The 24,937-nt window shown below is 37.9% G+C and overlaps 1 protein-coding gene across 21 annotated transcripts in view; it reads left to right on the top strand.

The window, feature by feature from the left end:
- CFAP46 (cilia and flagella associated protein 46) overlaps window positions 1–13,041 on the top strand; it is a 92,849-nt gene extending 79,808 nt beyond the window's left edge. For 17 of the 21 annotated variants that reach the window (XR_012662863.1, XM_075107898.1, XM_075107895.1 and 14 more), the window contains 9 exons: window positions 790–866; window positions 1,390–1,450; window positions 1,532–1,567; window positions 3,489–3,591; window positions 4,867–4,979; window positions 7,369–7,450; window positions 10,127–10,263; window positions 11,272–11,358; window positions 12,124–13,041. Coding sequence is in view for 19 of the 21 variants with exons in the window: in XM_075107898.1 (XP_074963999.1) it covers window positions 790–866; window positions 1,390–1,450; window positions 1,532–1,567; window positions 3,489–3,591; window positions 4,867–4,979; window positions 7,369–7,450; window positions 10,127–10,263; window positions 11,272–11,358; window positions 12,124–12,257 (830 nt within the window). In the remaining 2 variants the exon portion in view is untranslated. Of the gene's footprint in view, window positions 1–281; window positions 345–789; window positions 871–1,389; window positions 1,451–1,531; window positions 1,568–2,520; window positions 2,703–3,488; window positions 3,592–4,866; window positions 4,980–7,368; window positions 7,451–10,126; window positions 10,264–10,307; window positions 11,078–11,271; window positions 11,359–12,123 lie in introns of those variants that run through there. The other 4 variants (XR_012662862.1, XM_075107893.1, XM_075107901.1 and 1 more) reach the window with 4 other exon arrangements.
- The last annotated feature ends 11,896 nt before the right edge of the window (window positions 13,042–24,937 follow it).

The raw sequence follows: 24,937 nt of genomic DNA, 5'->3' as shown, positions 1-24,937 counted from the left end.
GATTAGAATGTTTTTAGTCTACGTACACATTCATATACTGATACGGGTCTATTAGAAGTAGGAGTTTTAGAACATGGTGGGGGAGGGGGGTTTCCATTCCTATTTTCCCTCTTTTTGAAGTGAAACTTCTTATGGTTCCAGGATGTTAGAAGTGGCTAAATGAGAGGAAGTGTAGTTGAAAAGTCTCTGTTCATGCAATTTTGAAAGTAGCTACTGGGTGAGGAGGGAAACACTATCCATATGAGTAATAATGCATATCTCAAACTTCCACCAACGTGCAGTGCTCTCTAGTGGTAACTGGCTGAGACACGTACTTCGGGTGATAGTCACACAGTGAGAAATAGGTCAGTTTTCTGTGCTTATTTTTAAATCCCCTAAAGAAATAAAAAATCAGATTCAAACATGAAACTCTTTCCTTTTGATCTCTCTGCGTCTCACAGAAGCTTCAGTTATTTCAGTAACATGAACAACGAATAGATAAGGCAATAGGCTTAGAAAGTGCTTTGGTAATCAGTGTTCAACTCTCTCCTAAATCTGCAATGTAATGAAGCATTTGCATGTCTAAGGCATCACACCTCTTGCTTGTTTTCCACTTTCAAGCTATTATTTTTAGGCAAGAGGGTTTGGGGAATGTCCTTGCCTTGCTGTCATGTGAAATTAATTTTTATGTTTCTGGTTTATCTGTTATTATTATTCCATCATAACAAATATAAGTAGTCCATCAAGAAAGTTGTGTCTTCTAAAACTGCCTATATCTTTAAAAAAATCTTGCTCTTTTCAATTCTACAGAGACTGAAGTTAAAACAGATGTTGAAATGTCTAAAGAAACAAAACCAAAGGCTCACCAGAAAAAGAAAGTCAAAATGGTAAACTTGTTGAAGAACTACAAGTGGTTGACATAGAAGCTCATTATATATGCTAGAATTCTGAAGTGGAATAAATATCACATAAGTCCATAAGAATTTTGCTTCTTGTTGATTTGGCAATAAGGACAGAGGAATTCTTTCTTTGAAAAATCATACACTCTGTGTAAATGTGACATATTTAACAACCTACCAAGGGAGCTGTTTAAAGTTACTAAAATACTTCCCTCAGCAATATATTATATTTTATATAGTACATGCACGTATTTTTATAAATATATTATGTATGTATGCATATATATAGATGTGCGCACATGTGTATATGTATGTAATGTATGTATATGCATTGTAGAAAATGCAGCTTATGCTTTTAATTTCCATTGACAATTAAGTGTCGTGCTGCTTTCAATCCTACCAAAACTTCAGGACATCTTTTTGTTAGTTGTTTGACAAAAAGAATGCAATACTGTTAATATTTGATTGAGAGTTCTGCCTGTAATAGACTATGTATTTCTTTTAATTTTAGGCACCAGTTAATCGTGATTTACCCTCTAATTGCTTGCCTGTTGATACTAATAATTTTAAATGTATCCTTTCACAAACTATTAGCTAAGTGTATCAGTTAAACTTTTTTTTCATCGTATTGTTTACACTTAACTGTTTATCAGATATTGTGGACCCCTATAATGAAGGAAGAGAGGCAGGTAATATATATTAAATAATATTTACTCCACAAACTACCCATAGAATTTAGAAATTTTTGTAACAGAAAATGAAGTAATGACATCAAGGTCCTGACAAAAAGGCTTAGCTTTTCATGAGAACAGTGCTGCTTATCACCTGTCAAATGGTGCATCAGTGAAACAATATAACCTGTTTCAGGTTCAGGAAAGAAATTAGATTGTCTTATTATTTCTTTCGTATCATTAAATATTGACCTAGTGTCATCAAGAAAATAATTACTCGACTCATCTTTTTTTACTCTGTAGTCCAATTAAAAACACATGCTTACTTTCAAGAACTTACTATAGCATTTTTAGTTTTTCGAATATATGCCACTAAGATACAACGTCAGTAGCATGGGGAAGGATATATGTTAATTGAAAGGATATGATGCTTTGTATGATCTTCTTTGTTATACAAGAATTTGCTTGAAAGCCATGAATGGTCTTGGAACAACAAACAGTACTGCGTAGGCATGGGCTGGGACAGGAACAATTGGACTCACCACACCTATACAGCAATTCTCAAGCTAAAGACAACAAATATAGAATGTGTAACTTGTGGAGTTTTTGTAGTCCTTTGAGAGGTGAAAGGTACTGTGACAGACCCAAACAGCCCTACAAGGATATTTGAGAGGGTTGTTATTTCCTGTTGGAATGTATTTATCAAGGCAGTAGGCATTGAATGGAACAGAATAGAATGAGACTAGAATAAGACTAGAATAAGACTAGGCTAGACTAGAATAGAATAGTTCAGCTGGAAGGGACCTACAGCAATCATCTAGCCCAGCCGCCTGGCCACTTCGGGACCGAACAAAAGCTAAAGCATGTTATTAAGGGCATTGCCCAAGTGCACACTAAGCCCTGAGAGGCTTGGGGCACCGACCACCTCTCCAGGAAGCCTCATCCAGGGTTTGAACGCCCTCTCGGTACAGAGATGTTTCCTCATGTCCAGCCTGCACCTCCCCTGACGCAGCTCTGAACCTGGACCCAGGGAGAAGAGATCAGCCCCTCCCTCTCCACATCCCCTCCTCAGGCGGCTGCAGAGGTCAACGAGGTCGCCCCTCAGGCTCCTTTTCTCCAAGCAAGACAAACCCAGAGTCCTCAGCCGCTTCTCAGAGGACATGTCTTCCAGCCCTGCCACCGGCTTTGTTGCCCTCCTCTGCACGTATTAATTCAGTCTGACAGTACACTTTTTCTTCCAGTGTGCACTAGTTTAACTGATTCACATTTGTTAACAAACTCACGGGTATCAAATGCCAAAAATTGATCTAATGGAGGTTTTTGAGACAGTTATTAAACCTGAACTCAATGCAAAAGAAACTACTGAACAATCAGTAGCATAATAGAGTATGTTCCCATATATTTGCAGTTTCTCCTTCACAGCAGATCAAAATAAAACACTCTTTACCATGTGCTCGATATCTGGCACTAGAGTGTATCTTTAATTTACAGTAGTATGAAAATGTAGTCAAAAAGAGAAAATGTATTATCATTGAATATGCAGTGTCCTTGGAGAGGGGAGGTGGGTTTGGAGTCTTGCTTTCTGAAATCAGGGCTCTGGAAACTCTGAACCTCTGGAACAGAACTATATGAGCAGTATTTTCAACTCTTTACCCTTTTTATCAGGTTATCTAGAATTTTTTCTTTGAGGTTTTGCAGTCTTTAACCTATCTACCAAATAAAACATACCTTTCAAATGGAAATTGCGAACAATTTTACTTGGAAAATCTGGCAATTGCTTCAGTTTTTAAAGCCAGACAGGTTTCAAAAAACTTAAGATCTAATGATGGCCTAAACCCCCCTAAATATTATATTGTCGTTTTCAAATTATTGAAGTTAGGATTGCTCAACATCCTTTGTAGCATGTTAAGCTCATAATGATGAAATTCTATTGTTACAGAAGCTTTAAGTCCTTCGCAAAAACTAAAGGAAATCCTAGAAAAATACCATGACCTACATACGCTACAGTGGGAAGGAGTTATTGGCAATGTACGTGTCCCAAGGTTTGTAATATTCTGTTTTCATGTTTTATCTGTGTTTCTTTTTTCTTTTTTTTTAATGTTAACAATTATTATTGATTAAATTAATTATTAATTTAATGACATTAATTACAATTTTTTTAATCTTTTTTTTTTTAATTGTGCCCATTCCCAGAGGCTTCAGTCATAAAATAGGGTCACATTTTGCTAAGCTGGTAAGCACATAGCTAGCCATTGTCTTTGTTTCAAATGCATATTTAGATTTGCAGACAGAATATTTTAGGGATCTGTAATATAATGCCACAAAGTGATTTAGCCAGATTGGTTGCATCAGAGTTGCTGTATATGTAGATAATTCAATTTTGACAAAAAGTCTGCTGGTGCAGTCTTTGATGAATATTATATGTGAGCTTAAATGTAATTTCTGGCTTTGCTCAAAACTGTTTTTAAGTCCAAGTAACTATAGCATCTCTGTGCACATTGAGGCAGCTCTAAGATTGGAGCACAGGTTTCAGAAGCCAAGTAGGGAAGGTACATCTCACAGTTTTCTATTTCAAACATCTGATCATTAAACTAATACCATTTTATGGAGTTTATTCATAAACACACTTTGTTTTTTATAGAAGTACTTTACTTTTAAGATCATAGACATAGAGGGATAAAAGGGATCTTGAGAGGTCAAGTAACGACAAGTCCTGTATGTGAGTCAACACAGTCATCACTGGACCTTTCATTATAACTCCTAGTTTAATCAGTCCTTTGAAATCTTCTCCACTTAGGTAAAATCACTGTTTAGGTCCTCTAGTGTTTCTTCATAACAGTTACAGAGATTGTTACCTGTTATCAAATTGCACCGCTTTTGCTGCCAGCTAGGCTGATTGTTTGCATCTCTTTTCAAAACCTAATTTCTTCATATCCTGATGGGTGCATATGTGAATACTCCCATTGAAAGTTAGGCTAAATACTGTTATTTCGAAGATGTGCAATTCATATGTCGATTATTTTTTTCTAAGGAGAGCCTGATATTTATCCAAAAATATGCTGTGCCTCTTGTTTACTATGAGATGTTACTAAGTATACCTCTGTATTAAAAAAATGATTATTAATAGTCCATATGAGTTATTACACTTTCCATAGAATTCTGCAGTCTTGTTTGTCTCCTTGCTTTGCATGCTGACTTTTCTTACAAATATTTCTGGAGTAAATAACACTGAAGTGTTTGCTATGGATAATTTCTGAAAAATATTCTTGTAAAATAGTAACACAAAAGTAACTGCCTGCCTTTCTTCTTCCTTTCAGCCAAGCTGAATGGGAGCAGCTGCTGACGAACTGCAGTGCCTTTCTGTTCTATGGGATGGAGAGATTCCTGTCTCATAGTTTAGTCAACAGACTGGTTTCTATGAACATACCAGGTGAGATAAGCAAACTGAAAAATATTTTTTTACTTACACCACCTTTTGTTCCCAGTTGTGTTTATTTCATACTGTGTCATTATCACAGTGTTGATGTTAGTAATTAAGGGCTTTTTTCAAGATCCAGGCTTTTAATTGGGAAAACCTTGCATTATGTGGATTTTATTCTGTTGCACAGCTTTCTTGTTATTCCTCTCAAGCAAGTTTAGCCCTTCTCCACTTCCAAATGTTGGAATTTCTTAAATTCCAAAAATCGAGTCATCATCTGATGTTTTTCCCAGTAACTCCCCTCCATTTCTATGGAATTTAGTATTTGGTACCAAAGTATTTTTTGTTGTTAAGAACAACCTCTGTAGTACCACTTCTCCAAAATTCCTCAACCTCCACTCAGGCAAGGCCGAATTGTCTGTCAAGACTGGGTTAATGCTGAATGATGCTCTGGTATTGTATTTGTAGTCTCTGAGAAGGTATATTTTCCTCTGCTTCTTCATAACTAATTAGCCTTTCTGGTGTAGCATAAGCCTTAGATTCAGGACTGGTTTTTCAGATTCACAATCTTCCTTTCTCCTCCTGTTCCCCTCACACATCTGGAAGAAACTCAATCTTGGAGTTGTACTGAATTTGTCAGGGTAGCTGAATTGCAGGCTTCCACCTATATTGTGTTGAGATGTAAAATAGAGGAGGACAGTGCACATCAGGTTGTGAAACCCTGCAAGTAACAGGAGGCTTCTTCAGGAAGCCTTGTTTTTCAAAATTATTTAAACATGTATATATAAATATTACTGGAAATAATAAAATACATCTTCCTATATATATTGGTCACTCTTGAAAATGAGGTTTCAGATGTCTGTAAGACCAGGTATTTACAGGTCTGGCAACTTTTGGAAAGTTCCTGAGCACGCTGTTAACCCTCACCCTGTGTCCTGCTCTTAAAATATGCCAGGATGAATTCTCCAGTGCATCTTACTTCCTTCAATAGAGAATAAACTAATTTCAAATTTATTGATTTTTGTCCTCAAAGGATTGTTCTGTTTTCTGACCACCTACACAATTTTTACTTGTTTACTTGTAAAATTAGTGTTAACTTGCAGACTGAGTTTTAATCTATTGTAGAGCTAATCTTCATATTAAAAGTACTTTTATTAATAACTATGAATTGTGTCTGAGGTTTCTTAGGACTCTAACCTGGACCCAATATTATTAAATATTGTCACTGGTCATTTGCATGATGAAATAGAAGAAATTGTTGCTGAATCTAGGTATGAGACCAGGCTGAGAAAGCCAATGTGGTGGTTCAGCAACTCCTGAAATTAGATTAGAATTAGAATGCAAATTAACCTTGCTTTAGGGAGATAATTATCAGGGGGATAATTCAGGAAAGGCTAGAGGGAGGTGTTCTGCTTAGGCAGAAATAATCAGTTAAACATTAATGTTAGGGAATGACTGCTTAAGGCGCAGAATTACAGAATAGAGTCAAGAGATGGATCACAAATTAAGCAACATCATCTTGCTAGGGGAAAAAAAAAAACTAAACTCTGTATAGGGGTAACTATACAGGAATGTCATTTGCAACATATATGAAATAATTCCCCACTCGACTTAGTTTTGCAAAGGTCTCAACTGGAGAAGAATATTGACCAAATAGAATAAGTTGTCAGTGAGAACATTAAGAGGCGTCAGAAGGCTATACCACAGGTTTGTGTGCATAGTTTTAGAAATAAATACGTATGTGCGTTCATATATATATATGCATATAAAACATACTTTAGGAGGAAAGGTTGACATGTTGAAGGGAGACGTGATAATAGTTCTCAGGTATGACAAAGGCTCTGCAAGCAGAAAGGTAGTTTACTTCTCATCTGCTTGGGTTAGGAGAATAAGTAACAGGTTTACTGCAGCAAACCAAAGAGCAGGGAAAGCTTTTTAATTCTCGGAGTATTCTAAGTTATTTCACTGGGGGCCTTTAAGGAAAATAAGGAACGTTGGAGATGTAACTTGGTTGTAACTTGTGGAGAGGAGCTGTGGTAGATAACATTTCCATACCTCCATCTTACAAGAGCTTATAACAAGAGAATTGAGTCGTATAGGTCAATGGTCTGTAATAAGATGGTATGTAGGTGTCACTATTAGTTATACGAAGGTGGCATAGCAAAAAGCCCTGCAAAACATTGTGGAAAAGTGTAGCAAAGTTACATCAAATAATGCTAGGATTACTTTATTATTGTTCTTTTACTTGACATTTTTGGCTGAAATACATAAATTTTATAGTAGTTGTATAAACCGTGTTCAAGAAAGTCATTTACTTAAGAAAGGCCTGATTTAGTTGTATTTATTATGTTAGGCATTATTATTAGTGCAAATACCATTGCTCTAACATTTTTTTTTCCAGAATGCCATTTGATGATACTTCTAGATCTGGTGCGATCAAAGCAAAGTTATCAAAGAATTACAGACTCTGATATCCACAAAAGGTAGGGTAAAGTTTATTTTGGCAAAGTCCACAATAATGCAGATTATTTTTATTTCAAAGCCAAGGTAAAATTTTGAGTTATAAATATTGTCATTTACCTGCGAATAGAAGGGCTCATATCTACACCTGAGGGAGAAGTTAGCCCCTCTATCTTGTAGCTTCATTCCTTATATAGGGCTAAACAGGAGGAAAGCTGTTACAAAGAAAATACGACACAGAAATGTTGCTACATTACACATACCTCCCGATTCTGAGTTCAAGATTCTCAAAATGTTCTAATTAAATATATAAAACTTCCCTTTACAGGTAAACTATTAAGAATCCATCTAAAGTTTCATACACTGAACAGTTTAAAAATCAGTCAGTTTTTAATTTCAATAAATTATTATGGCATGTTAAATAACCTGATCAGAATCTTTGATATGATTAATCAGAGCTTTTTTAGCCTTAAAAGCATCTCAGTGTTTTCCTTGCTTTTAAGTTGACAGGTGGCAGGGTTCATATACTTTTATTGTACGTCCATTATGAATTCTTGACAGATGGCACCCGACAAACAAGTTCTAAGGTGTTAAAAGCAAAAAGAATAGTTTTAGTGTCCTAATTTTATTAATGAGGTATTTAGTCCATGTTGAATTTTCAGATAGTCCAGTTATACTCTTGAGGGACGAGAGGTCTTGCAGAGGGATCTAGACAGATTGGAGAGTTGGGCAATCATCAATGGCATGAAATTTAACAAGTCCAAATGCCGGATTCTGCGCCAGGGACAGCGTCATGCTGGGCACAAGTATAAATGGGGAGAGGAGTGGCTGGAGAGCAGCCCTGCGGAAAGGGATCTGGGGGTGCCGGTTTGCAGCAGGCTCAGTAGGAGCCAGCAGCGTGCCCTGGTAGCCAAGAGCACAAACCGCACCCTGAGGTGCGCAAGCACAGCACAACCAGACAGTCAAACGAGGTGATTATCCTGCTGTATTTATCGTTGGAGCAGCCTCACCCTGAGTGCTGCAGGCCCCACAATTTAAAAAAAGATGTGAAGGTCCTTGAATGTGTCCAGAGGAGGGCAACAAAGCCGGTGGCAGGGCTGGAAGACATGTCCTCTGAGAAGCGGCTGAGGACTCTGGGTTTGTCTTGCTTGGAGAAAAGGAGCCTGAGGGGCGACCTCGTTGACCTCTGCAGCCGCCTGAGGAGGGGATGTGGAGAGGGAGGGGCTGATCTCTTCTCCCTGGGTCCAGGTTCAGAGCTGCGTCAGGGGAGGTGCAGGCTGGACATGAGGAAACATCTCTGTACCGAGAGGGCGTTCAAACCCTGGATGAGGCTTCCTGGAGAGGTGGTCGGTGCCCCAAGCCTCTCAGGGCTTAGTGTGCACTTGGGCAATGCCCTTAATAACATGCTTTAGCTTTTGTTCGGTCCCGAAGTGGTCAGGCAGCTGGGCTAGATGATTGCTGTAGGTCCCTTCCAGCTGAAAATATTCATCCCTTCCCTTCCATTCCCTTCCCCACAGACCAGATCAAGATGTATGTACTTTTATTCATGTCATTTTTGGGACTGCCATAGTTCTGCAGCCAACTCAATCTTATATGCAATCCTGTTAGGGCTGCATAAATACCCCCTCACTTTTCTGATTATTAATTGAGTGAAAAAGAAATAGAAAAAATTCTTCTCTAAAAATACTGTTGAATCAATGCCACAATGTGTAAGTTAAAATGTATTGTGTGTAAGATAGGTTATACACACATCTGCACAGAACCCTGAGTGTTTAAACAACCTGCTGGTATTTTTTTTTTAATATCCTTTTTCACCTCTCCCAAACAGAAATTTCCTAAACCAAACCAAAACAGGATTCCTTAAATCAAATTTTCCAACCCTGAACTTTTGAAGTCTCACTTTAATAGATTGGTGAATTTGTCAATAGGTTTTACATGTTTAAACCTAAAGGCTTCTAGGAAGTCTAGAATAACATTCAGTTAAAACTATGTCACATGACTCCGTAGAGAATCCCCAAAAGGTTACAGAAAACTTTAATTATCATCTTCTGATAAAGTTACCTTGAAAAGCAGAGGCTAATAAAAACAAAAGTCACCCTTTGGTTTACTGCCATTCCAACCTTACAGAGTATTACTCCCTTCCCGTCACTAAAACAATAATAACAAAGATACTTATTTAAATATTCAGCAATAAAAAATCTAATCCCACTTTACAAGTGATGTGCTTTTAAGCCTCCAAAGAAATTACTGCCACGCTTATGACAAAGACCAAGCTTTCCGTTCCTGCAATATTTTATGTTTCCCTTTAGCAACTTAAGCAGAGCTGAACAAGTCTTTTCGCCTGATTTCCAGAATGTTTACTATCTTGTAAAGGATATTCTGCAGTACTTTGTAAAAGTTAGTGTGTTACTTCTCCTTTCACATTTCCTGAGATGCCTAGCACAGTGATATGACAGGCAGCAATCCACACGGTAAAACTGCGTCATGAAAAAAGGTAGAGAGAAAGTTACCTGAATTATTTGTATTAAATTTACAGTGCTATATGAATATGAGAAAACACTTTAAGCTCAGCATACAAGAAAATGCAGTCTGGCATTCCTTTACCCCTTCTGTTAAAGAGCACTCTATATTTAGTTGTATTTTTTATATGTTATGTACATTTTTATTTTATCGATCTCATACTTGTGATTTTCCTTTAGTTGTCTCCATATTGCTATAGAGAGACCAATAGAGACAGCAATGCTTCTAAGCCTTACTGGTGTTCGTTCTGTAATAGCCAACCAGTGGTACACTACCTTGCAAGAGAATGCAGAAAGGCTAGAAATGTTGTCTGAGAGTAAGTATTTGTATTTATCTTTGTTTGCATATGTATTATTTCAGACATTTGTATGTTCTGCGCTCATGGACTGTGTGTATCTACTTGTCTCCCATCTCTCCTCTTTCTTTGCTCCTCACCAAATTTTGCCTGGAATCTCCATATGAGGTAAACGGCTGTTGTGGTTTAACCTGGCAGGCAGCTAAGCACCCCCAGTGGTATGGGGGAGACTATCGGGGAAAAATAAAGTAAAATGCCCAGGTTGAGATAAAGACAGTTTAATAGGACGGAAAAGGAAGGGAAAATAATAATAACAACAATAATGATGAAAGAATATACAAAATAAGTGACGCACAATGCAATTGCTCACCACCTACTGACCAACGCCCAGCCAGCCCCTGTGCAGTGGATGCTGCCCCCCAGCCAACTCCCCCAGTTTATATGCTGGGCACGACATCATATGGTATGGAATATCCCTTGGTCCAGTCTGGGTCAGCTGTCCTGGCTGTGCCACCTCCCAGCTTCTCACTGGCAGGGCACGAGGAGCTGAAAAGTCCTTGACTAGTATAATCACTACTTAGGAACAACTAAAATATCCATGCGTTGTCAATATTATTCTCATCCTAAATCCAAAATACAGCACTATACCTCTACTAGGAATAAAATTAACTCTATCCCAGCTGAAACCAAGACAACTGTATGTAGGAGCCACCATGTTGTTGACAGGTTGATCTTTGAAACAGAACAGTAAGCTACTGAAATCAGTTTTAGTGGGGCTTTGTTTATGCTAAGAATAGGATTTCTATGGTGAGGAGCAGCGCTGTAAGACTTGGCAATCTGTAGTTACAAAAACTATGTGGAAAACAAAGCCTGGAGATAACTCACATTTTCAGAGATACAAAACTAAGTCTGTAAAGGTATCCTTTTTCATTAAGTTTTAAATGTGAAGACACCAGGCTGTACGGTTGATATTTTCTTCTTTTTAAAAACCTTCATCAAAAACTCACAGAATCTAACATTTCTTTCCAGATTTGTTGAGCATTGGAAGAACAACTGGGCAGACAGTCCATATTCTTCAAAAGAGTAAGATTCACAGGGAAAGAGATTCCATTAAAAGTAAGAATTAAAAAGCTTAGTACAAACGACTTGCAATGCATATTAACTAGAACCTGGTAGACCTCTGGGTAGTTCACAGGTATAAGTGAAATCTTTCAGATGAGCTTGACAAATTTTTTGACTTGCCTCACAAGAATTGAGAGTGGGAAGACTTCTGTTACAATATTATAATTGGAGTAGCTGTATTTTACATATCTAAAATTTTGGGGAAGACTCCCACAGCTGACCAAAAGCTAAAATTTATGCTCCACTGAACTGTTATAAAATGAAGGTCAGGAGGATGAAATGAACAATATAAAGGCTATGGATTGTAGGCTACAAAACCATAAGTTGAACCTGCAGTGATTAGACCGTCTGCATCGTAAAGGGCACGCTGTATCTACAAAATTCCACCTGGCATCTTGTTGGAGAGGGGAGAAGGATTTTTGAGTAAAACAACTTTTAATATACTATTTATAAAGTTATATAGATATTTTTTCATTGTATGGGACTTACGTCTTAAAACAAGGGTAAATAAAATAAATTTTAATTGTAACTTACGCTGTCATAGATTTGAAGAGAGAGTTCAGATCAGAAATGTTGCCTAGTTCTCTGCTTTTTCAGAAAATGCTTATTGGATATAGTGGCAGTTATTAATATTATAAAAATAATGTAAATGAACAACAAATATTCATCAAAGAGAAGACATAATACATTACTGCACTTAGAGCACTCTTATATTCAGTTGTGTTCAGAAATAATCATGTTTTAAATATATTTTTATAGTGGAAGTGGATTCTTACAGTTCTAGAGACAAAGCAGAAGAACAGACCATTCACACTTCCTCAAATCTTCCTGCGACTCATCCATCGTTTTTCAATTGTGTGCTATATGGTTTACCCAACATAATTATGATGTAATTTGTGTCAGACTTTCCATACTAGGAATACCACTACACTGTGCACAGGGAATTAAAGGTGTGGCAGATACTTCTTTCTGTATGGCCTAAAGAGACGTGAGCTTAAGAAAATGTACGTTTTGCTGATAGCAGCCACCTATCAAAACGGCACAGACTGGTTTCTGTTTCAGGTGTAAACAGTTTGATATTAGAATAAGTGTCAGGAAAATATAAAAGAATATTTATTTTAGTGATTTCAGTTCATACTCTAGGGTTTTCTAAACTCAGTGAATCCCTTAAAAGAATTCAGTGAGTGCCAACACGTCTTAAAGGAAATTATTTTGGGGCATTGATGCATGAGTGGAATTGGAATTCATCATTTTCAGTCCTCGATTTGGAAAATTGGAAGATTATCAGTAGCATAAGTCACCTTATTCTGAGTGAATTTACTTTTAACTTTTTATATAGCAGTAGTTGTAGTTAATTAGGAAACAAGATAATATTAAATAAAATGTTTAAGAAGTTTTGCTTTCTTTATTTCCCTATAGTTTTCCTGAATAACATATGAAGATAAATTATTCCAAAATCCCAAGTAAGATTATTATGTGTATAGATTTTGTAACATACTCTTTTAATCAACAATGAATTTTTAAAATACACACTTTAAAACTTCATTTGTAGTGATAACAGTAGAAATAAATGTAAAATAATTTTGTGCTTATGGAAAATAAAAAGCTTTGATCTCTATTGCAGCTTAAACCATTTTAAGATTCTCTTTTTTTTCCAATAAAATGGTGATGTCTGTTTCCTGTGATACATTTTTTGTGTTCCTGCTAGAGCATTAAAATGGCACCGAAAAGATTCTGTTCCATCTACCTGCTGTGCTGTAGTTAATTAAAACCTTATGAGCATTATAGGGCTATATAGACCATAATTACAAAATCATGACGTGCAAAATACTTTTTTTATGCACACAACAGAATACAGATTTGTGCTTCCTTCCCCCTTGCTCTCACAATTTAATTGGATGACCTTATACGAACTGCAGCTGCTCTGTCAAATTGTGCCCCATAACATGCATGATTTTTATTCCCTTTATTCATAATTTTCTTCTTTATTTAGACATAGGACATATAATTTTTTGTGGCTTGTATCTGGGCATTCGGTAACAACACAAATTAAGTAAAGAAGAGATCATAGACTGTACTTCAGTTATCCAGCCTGAAAGTCAAGAATTCCGTGTAAGATATTTTCAAGTCTCTGAACTTGCCATGATGAACTCTAGATGTTGTCGTGAGTCCCTTTCCCCATGTTACTGCATGTATTTGCTTACTTATTTTTAGGTTTAACAAGGTACCTTTTCATTGCATCACTATTATGCAGCTGCTTTTTTAAAATCCCATGCATGGTATTTGGGAAAGTCAGGTGTTTCTGAGTCTGAAGAAGCAATTTCTCTTGAATGAAGCAAATGTCTGCAGTTGTTGTTCAGTATAGCAAATGTCCACTATATTATTCATTTCTTTATTTCCTAGATTATTTTCTGCATCATTCGCCAACACGTTCATTGCTATGAAACTGTATTTCCCTGCTGTTAATGGCATTTTTTTGCCTGAAATGCCATCTTTCTAGTGCTGTCTCTTTTTCTGTAACATAAAAGGCTCTGGAAAAAAGTGTATTCAATGGGAATCATGAAGCCTTGTCTGCCTTGGTACATGATAGTTTTCATGAATTTTTATTAACTTCCACCTTCTTGAAATAAGAAATTTCATAAATATTAAAGTCCAGAAAAGTTTAAATTTTTCAGAAATGACGGTGTTGTTCTTCGAAGATAATCCAGGATAAAAACTGCAAGATGGCAAAGGTTAGAAAAGCCATTGATATCCAGGTACAATGGGCTCATTCAATAGTTTACTACTGTGGTTTTATTTATTAAAATGATGGAAATAACTTAATCTACCAAAGTGTTTTTCTCCAAAAAAATTCCTATTTGTATTTGATACTTTAGCCCTAACTACGTTGCAACAACCTCTGTCAGAAAGATGAATGAGTATGACCAAAAATTTCTTCACAGTCTGACAGCACTACTTTATCAGAAAGCGTTGATAGAGAGTAGTGGCCTTATCCAGGAAACTTTAGACTTGTAAGTGTTACTTGTTGAGAGTGAGATATTGGAAATACTGATCAGAGAAGCTGTGGCAGAATACCTCCAAATGGCCAATGCACGCTGGCTAAGTATAGTAAAAGTGGATGGTATGCGTAATTACCTAATATATCTGATTGGCATGTCTGAGGCATTAAAAACTAGTTGACTTAGGGCCATGAACTGTAGTCATGACCAAATTGCCTGGGGTATTAGGAAAGTATTCTCTGTATTACTGTGCTAAATACCAGTCAGTAAAATCATCAATAGTAGTAGGACTACCTGAGTAGATGATAAACTGTTCTTTAGGTGACAGTAGATATGCATTCAGTGACATAAGAAGACGTCTAGTTCATTACTTCAGGAGTTAGTACCAGAAATAATATTTTTTCTGTTATATTTTTGTAGCAATGTGCAGTGACATGATTGTACAAAAGTAGAGGGTCACTTCAGGAAAAGATATATAGTAGAATTTGGAATTATTTCAAAAGAAAAAGAGCATAGACAAATTAACATTTTTAATATTTATTTTAAATTTACAATGGCAATTTAACAAAGGAGAAGAAACTGCTTCTTATGCAGAGGCAGGATTCAGCAGCTCAGCTAATAGCATTTTAGAGTTCAGAATGCTTCTCTGTTAAAGACAGTAAATATGAATGGAATTGAGCAAAAAAAGTCTGAGAAGGAACGCTGTAGAAAATTGCTGTTTCAGAACCTGATTGGAATTAGCAACTAAAAGCTTAAAATTTTCTGATGTTCTTCAGATTGTGATTGAAAGTTTAGGCAGAAGGACTCTTCTGTGAGGGCAAAATAAGTTTTAATTAAGAAGCATAAAAAGACCCCACTTACAGTTAATGGTAAATGCACTGTAATATGCCTGACGAGTCTCAGCATTTAAGAAACTAAATAAGTCCTAAATGTACATCTTTGTCACACACAAACGTTTTCTGCAATTTAGAAGCTATTGCAGAAATGTAGTAAGTTCTTGCTTAAGATTTTTAGGGTCAGCCCACTCTGTTCCAAGAAATGGCACATGACGGATATTGCAGGGCATATTCACCTGGCCAAACTGAAACGTGTCCATTTATGGTTGAGTCATTTGGCTGTTGGCTGAGAATTGTAAGGCAGCACCTACTCTGGTGGAGTCTCGAGTTAGGGGAGAGTGGGAGTGAAAAAACAGAAGAGAAAAATAGGTTCTCAGATGTCTTCTGTGATCATAGAATGAAACCTATATCAGATTTCAAACAGACTGTGTAAAGGTCCGGGTAAATGTCATCTCTGTTCAAGTCAAGGTTCAAAATAAAAAAAAAGTGAGGTGCGCTCATAGCAAATTATCTGGACTAATGATAGCAAGCTTCCTCCCCACAAAGTGAGCCAACGGATGGCTGCAATGAAAGCAAAAGACGTTTTCTGTGTGCAGTACAGAAGGAGCAAAGAGGGGTATGTTCATCTTGTAGCAGCCTAATATGAGAGATCCCCAAGAGGATCCTTGGCATCAGATTATTTGGAGAAGTAAATAGTAGCACACAAGGTGCCATACTGAAGGTCTTCTTTCTTTAACACTGATTATAAAATGAATGGACCAAAATTTCCAGCTGCAGATACAAAAGTGGAATTAGGACTGTTGATTTTGTGTAAGATTTTGTATAGAAAAAATACTCCCTAACTACTACAATGGAAGTAGTCATGATGAAATGCTGATGTGATGATTTTAAGCCATTCATTAAGTACATACGAATAGCAAATTCAAAAAGGCAAGTCCTAGTATTCATATTATCTAAATCGAATCATAGAATCAGAGAATGGTTTGGGTTGGAAGAGACCTTTAAAGGTATCTAGTCCAACTCCCCAACTCCCCTGCCATGGGCAGAGGCACCTTCCAATAGACCAGGTTGCTCAAAACCCTGTCCAACCTGACTTTGAACACTTCCAGCGATGGGGCATCCACAGCTTCTCTCCACCTCTCATGTCTCACCACTCTCATTGTAAAAAATCCCCTCCTTATGTCCGATCTAAACCTACCATCTTTCAGCTTAAAGCTGTTGCCCTTTGTTCTGCCACAACAGGCTTTTGTAAAAGCCCCTCTCTGTCTTTCTTGTAAGACCCCTTTCTGTATCGAAAGGCCACAGTTAGGTCTCCCCGCAGCCTTCTCTCCTCCAGGCTGGACAGCCCCAACTCTCTCAGCCTGTCCTCACAGGAGAGGCGTTCTAGCCCTCCGACCACTTCCGTGGCCTTCCTCTGGACCTGCTTTAGCAGGTCCCTGTCTTTCTTGCACTGGGGATCCCAGAGCTGGATGCAGTACTCCAGCTGGGACTCACCAGAGTGAGAAATTATTTTTATTATATTAAGTATGAGATTCTTTTTATTAAACAAACAAACAAAAAAAACCCCCACAACTTTTCTACTTTTTGGAGGAGTATCCTAGAGAATGCTCTCCATTTATTTGACTGTGAGCTCTTAATTTTTAAAATATTATATATTGTTCAGCAACTTGGAGGCAAAAATCCTACTAACTAATGACCAAGGAATAAATTACACTAGATACAGCTTAGGATGTATGAGCTCTCTACTAGAAAGATATTGGCACAAGCCCAAACAACAAGAATAAAAGCTTCTGAAAATATTTCATCTCCATGGCACCATATCGTTCCCTTGTGCTGTATCCATTCATACAAGAAATATTAAAGTTAGTGCTATTCCATGTATCAACGGCTTTAAAATAACTTTCTGAATTATGTCTCGGCAACATAACAAATCACATTATCAATTAGCTTTTATAACAGAAATGACATTTCATAATATATTTGAGCATGAAAAGAATTGGTCAGCTAAAATTTATGTAATCTAAAAAATGTGAGGAGAAAAAAATCATGGTGAATTTATTGATAATATTCTAGGACAAGAATATAATTTGAGTAGTAGGTAGCTGTCCAAGGAAAGTGCATAGTTTTAAATGGTCTACAGGGGAGAACTGCAGCAAGTTTGCTACAAAATGATAAAACAACAAGAAAAGAGAAGCGCTGTCATTAGCCCCTGGTGTAACTAACTGCTCTAAAATTAAACTGCTGTAAGCAATTATTCAAGGCTTTTTCATCACGCATGCTACTCCAAAGCTAGGATAACTGGTCCTCTCAGTAAGTCTGTCTCCACATTTTGCAAAGGGATGTGGTAGAGCAGATGCCAGAACTTAGCAGCTGATGGCTGTGGGTGTTTGTAGGCAGGGAAATTAGCGCAGATTGGAGATTGTTGTAAAGATACATTCCCATGACTGTTTAAGCCCATTCATGAGTTTGAACACTAATTTAATGACTTTACAACCAGCTAAGCCTCTTGACCCCTGCTTTGGCACCCTGTCTGGCCTGAAAGCTATCCAGGAATATTCTGTCAGAGAGGAGACAACCATCCTCTGTGAATACAAATCTTGTCCTCTACTTATGGTGGATGAAAGACCAGCTCAATGCCTGTAAAGACGATAGGAAGAGCTTTTTAAAGTACCTCTCAGGGATTAATTCATGCCTCCAACTGAAGTGTCTTCATGTGGCTACAATCACTTAATCCCATTTTTACAAAAAGGCAGTATGGTATGTTAACAGTGTTGCTGGTATGTAAAATATCAACTATAATATTCCATGAAATCTGAATCTTGCTATCTATTTTTTATATAGATGTATGTTTTTAAAGATATTAAAATAAACATTGTAATCATGGTAGTAAATCTACCATGAAATGTATTCTTCCACAGTCAAGACAGTATACGTATACTAAGCCAGTGTTAAGTTCAATACAGTGGAAACCAACAAAATAAAGACCCCTTTCAGAAGCAAAGGCCTATATCTTAGGCTAAGAAGATACAAGAAATGAAAAGAGAAATAACCTTCAATAATCATAATCTTAGACCGTAGTGTTTTGTGTCACCATCAGCAAATGAAGACATTTTTAATTGAAATTATCTACATTTGACTAGCTTTCTGAAAATTGTTGAACATATAGCATCCTCCTCTTTTCACTTCGTTTTTCAGTTTGGTGGCAGTGTCCATTCCATAGGAAATATTTAGGGAGATATTTCTTTATCACTGAATTACTACTGTGATTTATTTTTCCTTTATGTCATGTGCTTCAGCCTGACACATGATGGCAGAAGAGGGTGAAAACTGGCAAGATGAAACTGAAAGCAAGACCAGGACTGAGCTGTAGTACTACGTTCTTTCCTATAACTGAACGTTCATGACCTATCACTTTTCTTGATCCTTGACCTTTACTATTTGAAACTGTTAGGAGAAACTAGATGTCCACACAGATCAACAGCTTTTCCAGAAATCTCCGACAGGGCTGCACTAATTAGGAATTTATGTTTATTTTCTGAACACACATCTGAAAATATTTTTTATAATGTTCTGTAGTTCTCTCTAGTCTTTTTTTTATGAAATTTTTTTTTCTAAAGGCAGTAAAGTTACTGTCACAAGGCAAGTTTCGTAAATGGATGGTTCAGGCTTTTGTTTTCATGGGCCTCCTGTATCCATACTCAACAATTCCATAACTCAAGAGTTGAGATAACTCCTTTTCTATGCTACAGGTGCACTGAGATAAGCTTCAGAGAAGAACACTGAAGTAGACTGAATTGGGTCCGTTATTGTGTAAAATTATTTTTAATTTTGGTATTGTGGTTTTTTTTCCCTTAATTTTACACAAGTATGTCAATTATGAAAGAAGTCAATAGTAACTACACTGCGGGGAAAGGTCCAGAAAAAAACTCCAAAACCATAACTGGGTTTTTCAGAAGCGCAGCTAGTAATTTTCCTGGGCAATCATAAGCTGTACTGACTTCCTTATGAAAATATTATATATTATGGGTGGTTTATTATCTGGCTGGGTACTGGGTACTACATCATACTTATTAACCATGTCACAGTGACAGCGTCCACACTGCTATTCTCTGTCTTTTTGTGTTTAATGGCAAGATTTTAAGAGACAGATTACTGCTCACAATTTGTTTCGATTAGCACAATGAAGGCACGATCCGTCTGTAAAGGAAACTGGTTTGATGCTGGAGGCCGGAGGTGTTAGTCTGGAAAACTGCTGTGGATGGCCTGGAGAGCAAGCTCAGAAGTGCAAAGTGAACTTGGTGAGAGAACAGTGACAATGGCATTACAGGTAGAGCTGTAATCTGCAGTGTCCTGGAAGAGGAAAGGGATGGGTGGGGAGGAAGTTTGTGGTGAAAACATTTAGTCTGCTCAGAGCAGACATCTCGACCCTCGTTCTAGGGTTAATGAGCTTGTCTGCTGACATTCTCAGCGTTCTTGGAGCAGCCGTAACAGTCTGCTCTTCTACTGATGTGACAGGTACTTATGAATTACCTGTCAATACACTGTCAGAAAATTAAATAAGAGTTTCTGTTGGAAGAGAAGAATGGGTTTCCAAAAATATTTCTAGTTCTGTCAAGTCCTCAGAATTTATCTGGACTTGTAACTCTTGAAGTAGCTTACAGAATATAAGATAAATGAGTATGAAGTATGCTGCAGCTGAGGAATGGGGATGGCTATCTCTAATCAGTTGGTTACTCCTGATAGTGAGGTAGCAGCTAAACTAAATATAGCAATAAGCATGGTATTGGCGTAGCATTTAAAAGAGGAAAAACTATTCCAGTATGTGGTCCCTGCTGTCACTTAGCAGCCATAAGAAATATCTAAACATACTATCTTCATCATTGACTAATAATAAAAGTCTATAACAAAATGCCATGGCTCTTGTAGGAGCTCTCACCTACCAAATCAGTGATATCCACATTAAAAAAAAACAAATGCAATGACTTATTTCAGAAAGGGTTTGGAGAGAACAGTGCCATCTTTTCCATGCAGACCGTTACCCATGTCCAGCACAGTAATACTTCCCAAATTCCCAGCCCTGGACATCCTTCATCACTACCTGAGGTAGAGTGCCGTGAAATGATTTTTTGAGAAAGCAAGCGGATTCAGTTTTTCCTACCTGCATTAGTGCCCTGCTAGAGCATCAGCCACAATGTCTAAGAAACGTAAACGGTACTTTCATTGTCATATACAGCAGCCATTGCTTTTATGTCTTGCAAAAGTAGATGGAAATGTTTTCTCCTGTCATTTTACTTCAGCTAAGTCATTTTGAGTCTTGCTGTTGTCATCCATTACACATTCTTGCCTGATCTCTGCCTCCTAGCTATTCCTGCTGGTGAGCTTCTCCCTGGCACCCAGAAATGTGAGTCAGATCAAGGCTGTTACTCTGTCTATGCAGTACGTAATCTCCCAAGTTGCCAGCACCCAAACATAAAGCCTTGGATGTTCTTGGCCCTACTCCAGTTGCAGGTACTCAGACTTCTTATCCTGTGCACTGGCTACTCACTAGCTTATCTTAGCAAATGGAGGTTTACTCCTCTTCACACATGCCCACTCAGAACAGAGCACACCCACACAGGATGTAGATGGAAGTAGGATCAATGAGAAGATACAATAGCTTGTGCTGCTCAAGCGCAGGTCTCAGTCAGACAACATACCGACCAGCAGCCTCTTTGCATGCAGCTGACTCCCTGTAGCCCCTTTCCCTCTATTTTCCTGCACCTGATACTTCTCGAGCCCTCCTTTTCCCCACCTTTGGTCCTTCTTTTAAACATCCTGTAAGTCTCATCAATTCGCAGAAACACCTTAAACCATCTCATACTACATTTTAAATCTCCAGAACTTGTTTTCCCCTGCATCCTATATTCTGCTGTAGGCAATGACCCCCTTCAGTCTCCAAGCCATACAGGAAGGGAGTGTTTCTCCTTGTCCTGTCTCAGTGAGTTTCACCCCAGAGCAACAGGCTTATCGTCCTGCTTTTATCGCCCTAAGAGTAGCAACTTGCTTGACTCCTACCACTGCTCAGGTTACTAAAGCTCCTTCCTTGTCATTGTTCATCTGATCCTCAGCTGGGCCTTTGTGTTTATGATGATTAGCCTGTAATCTTATAACCTAACGTCACAGGTGCATGCTTTCTCCTGCGCTGCTGCGCTAGACCAAATACTAGCTCAGATGCGAATAGATAAATATTTGCTGGGGTAGAGTGGAACCGGAATTCTTCAGCTGAGGAATACCATACCATGGAGATACACGGTCAGAATGCTTTGCCTATTACGTGTCTGTTCTAGCAAAATGTGAACAACTTAACGATGTTCTGAATTTTTATCATATATGGAACAGAAACTGTTTTCAGCTTTTAAGCTATAACAGCATAGCTTTAGCTTGTAATTATATGTGGTCTGTGTGGACACCAGATGGTTGAGAGGTATTTCATCTGTAAGGACTTGCACCTTCCTGTGCATTCCAGGACAGGGCTGCACATGCAACACATTGTACATGCAGAAAAAGGGAAGACCACAGCCTTGCTGACTTCCGAAACAGCATAGCAGCCAATATTGAGACATTTGTAACCAGATAGCACTATCAAGTATTTCTACACTGTTTGTTTTTCCTGACACAAAAGTATATGTTATATTTTCTGGTCCAGGCAGAGACAGAATTTAAGCAGTACTGTTCCCATAAGTGAGATGTTTGTTTTGTTCCTTTGGTATAGTCACGCCTGTGCGATGGAGCAGGGTCTATGTTTGTACCAGCATACTGGCTTCTGTGCTATTTTTGTAGTATATTTTTCTCCTCCAACAGAGTTCATCAGTATTTGTCCTGAATGACATTGACTTTTATTCTGTCTGAAAATACCTATTTAGCATTTTTTGGTTATTAGTATTGCAAGTACTGACATTAGAAACCTAAATGGTACGTACACCGAAATAAATTTGCACTGGAGTTCTACACGCCTTTCTGCTTCGTCATCAGTATGATTCAAGGGACGTGGCCTACATCTGTACTCAATCAAACAGGGCTGTGTTGGCCAATATAATCTAATCGTTTGACATTTTTATAGCAATTCATTGAGACTAAAGAGAGATGACTACATTAATATCTTGATGCAGCTAGATAATAGCTGAGCTAAAACTGATGTGCCAAATTACTGAAAGGCTCTTAAATTCTCTTACAGACTTTAACTCTTTGTGACAAAGAAATAGAAAAAGGCTTCAATATAAATGTAATAGAGAGAAAGAATAGTACAATTTATAATATGAAGTATTATAATAAAGAACATTATCATAAATTTTCTAAGAATCTTCTCTTCACTAATCATTTACAAATTATATTTCTCAATAATTGAGATGAGAATTATTGTTAATGTTCCTGACTCTGTTTTCTTGCATGATCATTTTCACTGAGGTGAAAATTAAACAGAAGAGGTTTTAGGCAATGAATATGCATTTTATTCCTCTAGCTAGGCTGTGAACAAACTTGTCAGCACTGCACAAATCTGTGGGAACACTCAGGTTGGAATGGTGGTAGAAGGATATCGTGGAGACTCAAAGCATATGTGAATGCTGGACCTACTGAGGCTTAGACAAGTCACCTCATCTCACTGAAGGATCCCATCAAAACCCTCGTTCCTTTGTAAGTGTATTTGTTGTGAGAAAAGTTCTCCTCTGAGTGGGATCACGGATCTGCAGGTAAGAGCAAGCTGAAGGAAAACATCAGAAGTCTTTTATTTTGGGGGCTTTAGTCTGAGCCTGGAGAAGTGGTGAATGGAAGAGAAAGCAGGAAACAAAGAAAAAGCAGGAAACAAAGAAAAAGCAGGAATGGGTATTGCAGCTAAAACCAGAAACATGGAGAAATGTGTTTAACAAACTTGATTTGTTTCTTAGTTGCCTTTTTGCTTTCAGAGCCCTTGGCAATAGACACTCAGTGTGGGCAAGGACAAGGTCTTGTTACTCAAAAGTGGGAACACTGACTTGCGATTAATTGCACTTTTATCAAAAAACAAGGTAAAAATATTTACAAAAGGAGTAACCTGATTATCATGAGATACAAATGGATGATTTAGAGGTTAATCTCCATCTGCCCTGCTTCAGAGCTATGCCCTTCTCCATGCCCTTCCCCTTTGAGCAGGTATTGTCTCCTCTAGCAGTGCTCGGCAGTTACACGTGATTTTAGGAGAAACAAAATCTGCATGTTAAGACGCTCGTATCTTCAAAAAGCAGTAGCAAATCCCTAGAGAAGCTGTGCTGTCTGTTGCCGGAGCAAGAACATGAAAACTTTTTCAAGTGCACCAACACATCATTCAGTGGCTAAGCCCTCACCTTCTTCCCTGCCAGTGGGTGGTGAGGGGAGTTGATCCTACGACATTTTAAACTGTACTTGTCCTCTGGATTGAGGCTATGGAAAATAGCCTGGATAGGGTATTTTTAAACCTCAGCATTTTATCTCTTACTGAAATAACTGATTTTGAAAGCTAGTTTGAGACATACACACACACCCACCCGCACACCCCCATGCCAAAATTCAGCCAGGAACTTGTTTTTATTTCTCAGTAATATACAGCCTTGAGAACAGGTTGGTTTTGGTTGATTTGTTCGGGGCTTTTCCCCCCCACAAGAAAGTGCTGACACAATAATTGCAGACCAGCTGTGATGCACAACTGCAGAAGACGTTGTAACTAGTGATTTCCAGCAGAACCTAGGCAGAGTTTAACCACAGGCCTTGGCTGTAGACATCCAGTGTATTGGCACGAGTGACCTGCTATATAACCTGCGCACGTGCTCTAACGTCAGCACACGCTGCCCTTAACAATACCAGCTGTATGTGCTGCTTGTAAGAGCGCATTCCTATGGAGATAACAGTGTAATGCCCGCCGTGAGCCTGGGTGTGCTAGCTAGAAAGCTGAGCCTTGTACAGATAGAAGATAGATAACTTTGATTACTTGGAAGAATATCATAAAGATGTGAAGAACAACAGGGTCAGAAAACCTCACCACAGAGAGGGTCTGGACAGCATGCTATGACCTACAACGAGGGACTCGTTCCATGCCGAAACAGATGGGTTTAACCAGCATCAGAAGGGTCCTAAGATTGCTATTACCTTTTCCATAATTTCTGGGTTTTTTTACTCAGTAAACCATTTAGCTAGCTTTGAGTGTCTATGCCTTTCTTACCGGTCTGCCGAAGGAACCAGCATGACCTTATAACAAAGAGTAGCTCTTAAGGTGATCATAATTTACATTTAAAAAAATGCTATTACCATTATAAACAAGTAAATTGATGGATTATTGCTGATATTTTTAAGCAAAACCACAAAGTAATTATCCCTCAGTGTCACGGAAGATTTATAGGAAGGGCAGTTATTTTGTCTCCGTTGCATCAGTAAAATGTAATAAATGATCACAAAACAGAAGAATGGTGTAGTGTTACATTGCTAATTTTGCAAACTGTAGATAATGCTATAAACCATTTTTTAGAAAAGGGATGTGATTTCTAGGCGTACTCGTGGCAGCAAAACAAAAATTTAAGGACACTAGAGGCTGTTTATTAGTCCAAAATCAAGTGTGAGTACATTGACTTTGGCAGCATTCGCACATTTTAGTCATGAAATCTTAAGATCTTTAACACCATCCATTGCATAACTTTTTGTATATGGTGAAATGGTCATGCCACATAGTGCAAGAGGTGCCTCTTCACTCACTGT

This window comes from Phalacrocorax aristotelis, chromosome 12, assembly GCF_949628215.1.
Source record: "Phalacrocorax aristotelis chromosome 12, bGulAri2.1, whole genome shotgun sequence".
In the NCBI taxonomy this organism is placed as follows: domain Eukaryota; kingdom Metazoa; phylum Chordata; class Aves; order Suliformes; family Phalacrocoracidae; genus Phalacrocorax; species Phalacrocorax aristotelis.
The sequence above is the reverse complement of the archived record's forward strand: the minus strand, read 5'-3'. Positions and strand labels throughout refer to the sequence as shown.